The 8,973-nt window shown below is 43.5% G+C and overlaps 2 protein-coding genes across 2 annotated transcripts in view; both read right to left on the bottom strand.

The window, feature by feature from the left end:
* Positions 1-5,355, bottom strand: part of FBXO4 (F-box protein 4) — a 48,227-nt gene extending 42,872 nt beyond the window's left edge. The window contains exon 1 of the mRNA XM_018568457.1: positions 5,350-5,355. The gene's annotated coding sequence lies outside the window, so the exon portion shown is untranslated. The remainder of the gene's footprint in view (positions 1-5,349) is intronic.
* The window catches only part of CUNH5orf51 (chromosome unknown C5orf51 homolog), a 26,028-nt gene that overhangs the window by 4,177 nt on the left and 12,878 nt on the right, over positions 1-8,973 (bottom strand). Inside the window, exon 5 of the mRNA XM_018568458.1 lies at positions 242-356. Coding sequence (XP_018423960.1) covers positions 242-356 — 115 coding nt within the window. The remainder of the gene's footprint in view (positions 1-241; positions 357-8,973) is intronic.

The following is an 8,973-nucleotide window of genomic DNA, read 5'->3' as shown; positions in this document are numbered from 1 at the left end:
CCGCTGCCTTGTTAACACACCGTACATGCGTGCAGTTCGGCCACATACATGTCTATAGGGTGGTTGACCGATATGAACTGATCTGTCCCCAACCCTATTGAAGTCTATAGACACTGTATATCAGCTCAGGGGGGCAGGGGGCAAGGGAGAGGAAAATGTAGTTTGAAAGCTTGCTTATTCTTAAAAGGTGTTTATTTCCTTTAAAATGATAAATGCGTAATATCAATAACTGCTACTTTACCTTTAGCTAATAACGTGGCTGTGTTTATGTCCTGAAATGAAACCTCATTATTCAGTTGAATAGGACTTCTTGTCTTCAGCATTTTTAGAAGATAGTAAACACCATCCTTGAGACACTGGAAAAACATAAGATGGCAGTATGAGTACTGCACCAGGATAAAAATAGACAATAGTTGTCTGGCTGTCATGCTCATTCACTGGCTTTGATACATTCAGAGTCATGGACGCAGAAAACACAGGTAATGATACAATGAAACCAAAGTGAAGTCAGATCTCCTAATCCATACTGGTCACTGGTCAGTAGTAATTTAACGACTGGTCGTTTGCCTATTCTACAGAGAAGGACGGCACACTCCATCAAAGCCTTCGACAGGATATGAGCCACCTGATTGCTTGTATGGTGCATGGGAGTGTGCGGGCCCAATCAACACCCCCCGTCCGGCTATCCTGAGCTTCGCTGTACCCTGTGTGGGCCCGAGATCGGCACAGCAGATCTCGTTGCTTGGGTCAGAGGGAGATCAGCACAGGTCCATGGGCTGATCAATTTCACCTGTCACTTCTCTAGCTTCTGTTACCGGAGAAGACGCTGGTGAAGCAAATTTGCTTCATGCTTTGATGTCCCTAGGTGACATTAGAGATTTAACCCATACATGACCAGTGAAGTACAATGTACGTCACCGGCATCGGGCCCGTTTAAACAGACTCCCGGTGGCAAAAACCACCGGGACTATGTTTACATTTGTAAAGCCAACTGTCGCAGGGATCTCAAGTCTCCCGAACGCTCAGGGAGTCTCCCGCTATTAGATAGCCGCTCCCTGACGCCCGCATGTGAAACAATATATCCCGGAAAGGTTTACTCGCAGTCAAAGGACCGGCCGAGAAGGGGACACTGCTACAGCGAGTAAACCTTTCCGGCAACCTGTAGCAGTGTCCCCTTCTTGGCCGATCCTCCGACTCCTCGAGAATTTCGACTGGTGAAATCACGTCCTGTGACTTGCCAGTCAGAGCTTTAGCCCACCTGCAGCTACTGCGTGTGCGCCAGCCTTACTCGATAAAACATTTATGTCTGTGCCTCAGGCAGGTGCAGTGGCCAAGTGGTAAGGCGTTGGTCTCGTAAAGCAAAGATCATGGGTTCAATCCCCATCTGAACCTTTGCTAGCTGCTCTATGTTATGTGCATGTTGGCATCACATTTCTGGATGATGGTTATTTATTTACCTGGTCTTAGTGACCTTTAGGGTTTAGCACCAAATGATAATGCCTGAATAAAAGAAAACTAAACATGGAGGTCACTACTCAAAAGAAGACAAAGCTGAGGTTGTTAAACCAGACTGGCAAGAAAATGCACAGAAGATTAAGTGGTGGTAGAATCAGACTCAAGCTGTCAACTAGAGGAGCAAAAATACAAGAAAAAAGTTTTAGGGCAGCACAGTGTCATAGTGGTCAGCACTTCTGCCTTGCAGCATGCAGGGTCACCAGATTGAATGCTGGTCAGGACACTATCTGCAATGAGTTTGTATACTCTCCCTGTGCTTGTGTGGGTTTCCTCTGGGTGGTCAAGTTTCCTCCCACACTCCAAAGACGTGCTGGAAGGTTAATTGGCTCTGTATGCATATGAGATAGGGACCGTAGATTGTAAGCTCCTTGAGCTCAGGGACAGATGTAAATGTGCAGCTATGTAAAGCTCTGTGCAAACAAGAATTTGAGACCCCTGATGAAGTCACGTGTTTTGACGTAAGGTACGTAGGGCAGAGCTTCTGATGTCACTGAGCTGAGCCGGACGAACAGGTTTTTTTAATTTTTTTATCGCTTTGCTGCCATTTGCCTTGCTGGTCTGATCCAGCAATACCCAATGCCTGTACTGTTTACACCATTGTGAGTACTCATTTTTTATTTAATAAATTTTTTTATTGGACGTTACGCACTATGTCCTTGTCCTTTTTCTCTTTCCACCTGGATTTTTACTGGTACCTGTGATCTGAGACCTTATCGCCTTTTCTGTGCATGGGCTTCCCTCCCCCATTAAGAAGGGAAAACGCGCATTTGACCTAGCTCTGTGGCTCTACCTCCCCAGGTGAGCACTCACTTGTTATCACTCTCTGGGTGGAGGTCTGCCTGCATTGTATGATTATCTTTACCTGAGAGTTATATGCAGATTGGCTGCGGATCATCTGAGGATTTTTTTTTTTTGCACAATCACCATCGTTTGCTTTTGTTTTTTCCTTGAGACTTTTTATTGTCAATATTGCTTTTTTGTCTTTGTGTAGATATTTTCTATGCCTCATTTGTTTGAAGGCTCATATATGTGACTCACGTATATATGTATGATTATTTGCTCAGCAGAATATTGTTTTTCAAATTTTTTCAGATATTTAGTTATATCCTTAGTGCTTGGTAGCTCTTATTTCCACATTACACTTACTGGCGCTGATCACCTTTATTGTTTATTTGAAGTACAGTGTACGTCACCGGCATCGGGCCCGTTTAAACAGACTCCCGGTGGCAAAAACCACCGGGACTATGTTTACATTTGTAAAGCCAACTGTCGCAGGGATCTCAAGTCTCACGGACGCTCAGGGAGTCCCCCGCATGTCAGAGGACCTACTCGCAGGTTTACGCGCAGTCAGAGGACCGGCCGAGAAGGGGACACTGCTACAGGTTGCCGGAAAGGTTTACTCGCAGTGAACCTTTCCGGCAACCTGTAGCAGTGTCCCCTTCTCGGCCTGTCCTCCGACTCCTCGAGAACTCCGACTGGTGACGTCATGTCCTGTGACTTGCCAGTCGGAGCTTTAGCCCACCTGCAGCTACTGCGCGTGCGCCAGCCTTACTTGAACTACCGCCACTGCGGCTGCGGGCCATTGCATGCCACTGTCAGAAGCCTCGATTCCCCTCATTGCGCCGTCACCCAAGCATAGTAGAAAGTTCTTCTAGTGTCTGCACAGGCGCAATGAGGGGTGTTAATGAGGAGTCTGACAGGCGCATGTGAAGCTGTGCAGTCGCAGTGGGGGGGGGAGAGAGTTGGATATTTCGGAAAACATTTATGTCTGTGCCTCCCACTCGCGCCTGCGTTTCCTCCTAGCTTAATCATATACATAAATATGATAATTTGGGGCAGGCTAATGAGCCCAGTCCTCCACACCATAGAGCAAAGGGTGCAGATAGGGAGGTGTTGCCAGTCCCTGCCTGCCCTACCTTCTATCTCATATCATATCAGAGACAACTGAAGTTTGCCAAAGAGAGAGTGTGATGATCACTCAGCACCATGGCAGAATGTGCAAGTAAAAAAAAAAAAAAAGTACAAAACGCACTTCACTCCTGACTACACTAAAGTGTACCCATGTCTAATAGGGGTAAAAAATAACGACTATATAACGAATAAGCTCGCTGCACTGTTTGCAGCAGTGATTTCTCAATTGCCCATGGTGGGTTAAATGATTGTAAGAGACATGTTGAGGTGAGTTTAATGTGTGACACTTTACAGTTAACCCCTTAATGACCAATGCCTCTTTTTCCTTTTTCGCACCCATGTTATAATCCACATTTTAGGCCTGAAAATTAGTTCAAACCCCAAAACATTGTATATTTTCTGAAAGCCAAGACCCTATAGAATAAAATAGTGGCAGTTGCAAATTTGTATGTTGCACGATATTAGCGCAACGTATTATCAAACCCAAAGCGTTTGTGAAAAATGCACTTAAGTTAAATGTAGTGCCCAGTGCACAATAAAATACCAATTGTTTTTACAAGATATAAAAGAGGAGGTTAGAAAGAGTAAATAGATACCCAACAAAATTGTGTGCGTCCGTGAAACTGCAACAAAATTCAGTACCCCCAAAAAGTCCATTGACAACGGTTTAAAAGCCCCTACAAGCCCACTCTTGCGTGCGTGGCGATACCCAACATGTGTAGCTCGATCACCGTTTTCGTACGTAGGTGCATACCCGATGCTTGTTTACGTTATGACGTGTGTGCTCACGGGGGCAGGGAACTTTAAACTTTTTATTATTATTTTTTTAACTTTAATTGCTATCACATAGGAGGGCTTAAAAGCCCGCCATGTGATAGCAGATTAGTGGTGACAGGTACTCTTAAAAGGTGATACTGTGGGTCCCCTAGTGTCACCTTTACACTCTCAATAAGCTATTGAAGTGCAGATCGCAGGCTTCAGGTGCCCAGCACTGACAGCTATGGGACCGGAAGTGATGCAATACACGTTGATCCCGGTCCCATAGAACGGGGTGGACATCAGTGAATGGAGGTTCACCGCTCTCCTCCCCAGCTTCCCACTGACACCCAAGATGCCGGTCCTGGGCCCGTAGGAGGGGCACCGGAGGCCAGGAAACACAGCCGGGGTGTCGGGCAGGCACTTTACCGGCTCGTAGGAGCGATCTGGCGACAGCTGAGTCACCAGAAATCGCTTCTATTGTAAAGCCGAAACTCAGCTTTATAAAAGTAAACAGAGTCCCCGACGGAGTCTGTTTTAACAGGCCCGTTGCCAGTGATGTACTAAGGGGTTAATATAGTTATAGCAGCTAGCTAAAATAATAGCGATGCTAAAAGATGAATGGCAGCATCGTGATGTATCATTCGCCCATAAGCATAGCTAACATTTTAACTAGCTACTGTAGTGATGTCTAGGTGAGTCATTTTTTTTATGTTGGCGCTATAAATAATTGTAATTACACTGTTTCATATACTATACATATGAAACAGTGTAATTACAATTATTTTTAGCGCCAACATATTTTGAAGTGCTGTACAATAGTGTATGTGAGACAATACAATTAAGTACTCTTGACAAGAATCATTGTCAGAGAAACAATAGGTGAAGAGAGCCCTGCCCATAGGAGCTTACAGTCCAAGTACATATTTTATTGTTACAGATTTTCTGCATACAAGACTTATGGTGCCCATACACTGTTCAAATTTTGGCTGTTTTTTGAGGAACCAGCTGAAATTCACACAGTGTGTCGGGCTGTCGGCACCCTTTCGATCTGCATTACTTGATCAGCTGATCGAAGGAGCCGGCTGGAAAATCTTTGATCGGTCAGAGCCGGCAGCCAATGAGCTGCCCGCTCTTGTCGGGTATTCTGACAGGTGTTGGCACCACCTGTAAGGATAAAATGCTAACAGCGGAATTACTTGAAATCGACATGCTGTTAGTGTTGATGGAAGAATCTGGTTTATTTTTTTCCTTCAGCCCGCGGGTTGAATGAAAAACAATAGGTGTATGGCCAGACTTAGATTAGGGGGCAATCACAAAAACAAAGTATGTATGTAACCTATTACATAACACAATATAAAAAGGGTACACCTTATGCTTTTATTTCTTTTAGGGACCTCTGCATATTAGGGAGGCTAAGCGCAGGGAAGACTGCTCACGTATTTCACAGTTCTTTTCAGCAGAAAACCAAAGTCTAACAGAGAAGGTCACTAGAGCTGAGGTATACTTTACATCTTTCGTTGTTGAGCATAACCTGCCATTCCAGGTGTGTAAGCACACAGGCAAGCTATTCAGGAAAAATTTTCCGGATTCAGAAATAGCAAAAAACTATGCCTGTTCATCAACAAAGACAGCAGCTATCGTGAACATGGCACTGGAACCTGAATGTTCAGAGGAACTGTACAAGTTCATTAGGATAGGAAAAAGACCATATAGTATTTTGGTTGATGAAAGCAATGATATCATGTGTGAGAAGGAATGTGCCATTTTAGTCAGGTGCTATGATGAAACACAGGATAAGGTAACAGTTGGATTTGTAGACATGCAAAAGTGCAATGATGCCACAGCTGCAAATATATTCAACTCCATTGCATCATCCATGCATGACAAAGGCCTTGAGTGGTCTAATTGTGTAGGATTTAGCAGTGATAACTGCAATGTTATGATTGTCAAAAACAACTCTTTATTGTCAAGAGTGAAAGCACAGGCCCCTCATATTTACAGTGTTGGCTGTCCAAGTCACCTGGTCAACATTTGTGCCAAAACTGCGGCTAAGGAGCTCTCACTGTCACCCGTAGAACTGCTCATTGACATCTATTACTACTTTGAGAAAAGTAGTAAGAGAAGAGAATACCTAAAACAGTTTCAAGAGTTCTGCAATGTTGCCCAGCAGAGAGTACAAAAGCATTGTCCTACACGCTTGCTTTCTTTAGGAAAAGGTTTGGACCATCTGCTCCACCAATGGCCAGCTTTTCTATCATATTTTGAATTAAAAATTGAGAATCGGAAGTCATCTAGTTCTCTATTCTGAAAAGGCTGAAAGATCCCCAAATGAAACTATATGCATGCTTTTTACATAATGTCACACAGTGCTTTGACAAATTCAATTTGATATGTCAAAACAAGGCACCTATCCTCTTCAAGTTGAATCAGAGCGTACAAGAGCTCCTGCATGACATGGCAAGCAGATTTATTAAGTCGAAGGAGAGAACACAACATTCGAGAAATAGATGTAAGCAACACTGAAACTTACCTCCCAGATGAAGAGTTATGTGTTGGGTACCTGGCCGGGATGCAGTTGCTAAGTGAGGAAGGACAAGAGATGCCCCCTTACAAGACAAAGCAGTTCTTTAAAGATGTCAGAGCATTCTATGTCAGGAGCATTAAAAGAATCTTAAAGAAGTTCCCAATGGGAGACCAAGTCTTGAAGAATCTGTCAGTGGTTAATATGGAAAACCAAGATGAGATTTTGGCAGAGATTTCCAAATGTGATTAAGGCAGATGCCAGAGAACAGCTCCACATGGAAGTCCTGGATTATGTCTCAACAAATCTTGAGGGACTGGTGCCAAACTACAAAAGTTTACCAGTAGATGAATTCTGGGGGAAGCTGTCCAAAGTAAAATCTGTGCGCACAGGGCAGTTGAGGTTTAAAGAGCTCTGCCAGCTGATGAAGTTGCTTTTGGTGCTGCCAAATTCTAATTGTGACGTGGGCATTCATCAATGTGCGTCACATTAAGAAGGAATTCAAAAGTCAGCTGTCTCACAAAACTCTTGTGAATCTGATGTCTTGCAAAATTAATACATTTATTGACACAGACTGCAATGAGGTTGAGACTTCCAGCAAAATGCTGAAATCTGCCAAACAAGCTACTTGCAGTACAATGAAAGTTTGCAAAAAATGTTTTCTTCCTGTGTGGATTTTGTAGATTGTTATAACACATGGCCAGACCTGGTGCGGTGTAATCTACACCTTGAGATGTTACTGTTCTTCTTTCTTTTTGGTCATACATTATATAATGTTTCACTATGTTCCCATATAGGTTTTGTTCCTGTTAACATTGCCTTTAACTGTTACAGATGCTGCATCAGCACAGTAACCTTGCTATACGTTAATGTTCTGCATATGTTTGGAAAATGTAATAAAAAGTTCATGAAAGAAAAAAAAAAAAAAAAAAAACCCCCCCGAAAAGAGAAAGGCACCTCCCTGAAATGAGTTTTTGCAGGTTGGGATGTCTGCCGTCGGCTTTACAGTAGCAGCGATTCTGGCAGCCAGATCGCTTCCACGGGCCGGTAAACTCCCCCCCATCACTGCCAACATGTTGTCACAAGGAGGGCTTGCAAGCTACACCTAGGTGATAGCAATTAAAGTAAAAAAACAAAATGTTTTAAATATTAAATTCATGTAAAAATGTTAATGTCCCCCGTGAGCACGCGCTCCTTCATGTACACATGCGTCGGGTGCGCCTACGTATGAAAACGATGATCACGCTACACATGTTGGGTTTTGCCACGCACACCGAAATGAGAGCAATAATTCTAGGGCCAATACCTACACACATCTCTAAACTGATGACCTGTGGGGGCTTTTAAAGCATCTATGGACGCACAAAATCACTACTACCAAGTGATTAAGCATGAAAGAAACCCATAATGTTGCAGGATAAAATCCTGCAACATAAAAATTTGCAACTGCCACCATTTTATTCTATAGGGTCTTGGAAAGGCCTCGGTCATGAAGTTAATTGACCCCTGATGTTCCCATAAAGAGGACCTGTCAAAACCTTCAGTCTTGCAGTTTTACCAGCTTTGATTTTACTGCACACCAAGCTTTTCACAATGTGTATTAGAAGCTGCAGTAAGTTAGATAAAGCCCACCTTATTTCCTGGCTGAAGGATGTCCAGCATCATATAGACCAGGGGTAGAAAAACTCCAGCCATCCAGCTGTGGTGCAACTACAAACCCCATTAGGCAATACCAGACTCTGAAAGCCACAGGCATGGGTGCCAGAGATGCAACATAGGATTTTTATTTTCCCTACAGCTGGTGGTGAAGATGAGAAACTGCATTCAGTGGAAAACACATTGATCCTCCGAATGTCTTCATCCTCATAGGCTGCACATATACGTCAATATCCGTACAGTTCATAGTGCAATCTAAATCCACATACTGTATATAATATCGCACTTTGTGGTTATCGGTTTGAGGTTTCACTTGGTGCTGTTTATTAAATACAGGAATCAATTGGCAATATAGAGGTCACTGCTGTAGCTTTATAAAATCAGCACGTCATGTCTAGCAATAAGTCTGGTGTACAGTCAGGTACTGAATCTGCAGGGTAAAGTGTGTCAGACAGGTTACAGCTGCACCCAGACCATTGTATCAAAGGCCAATAACGAAATACGCCAGTAGTACCCAGCCTGAAGTTTGTTCAGCACTTACTGTACTGCAAGTCACAGGTTTTACAAGAAACCTAAATGTGAAATATCTTTAAGTTGGCCATCCCCAGACC

This window comes from Nanorana parkeri, unplaced genomic scaffold, assembly GCF_000935625.1.
Source record: "Nanorana parkeri isolate BGI_ZX_2015 unplaced genomic scaffold, ASM93562v1 scaffold1191, whole genome shotgun sequence".
Taxonomy (NCBI): Eukaryota; Metazoa; Chordata; class Amphibia; order Anura; family Dicroglossidae; genus Nanorana; species Nanorana parkeri.
This window is presented reverse-complemented; position numbering and strand designations above follow the sequence as displayed.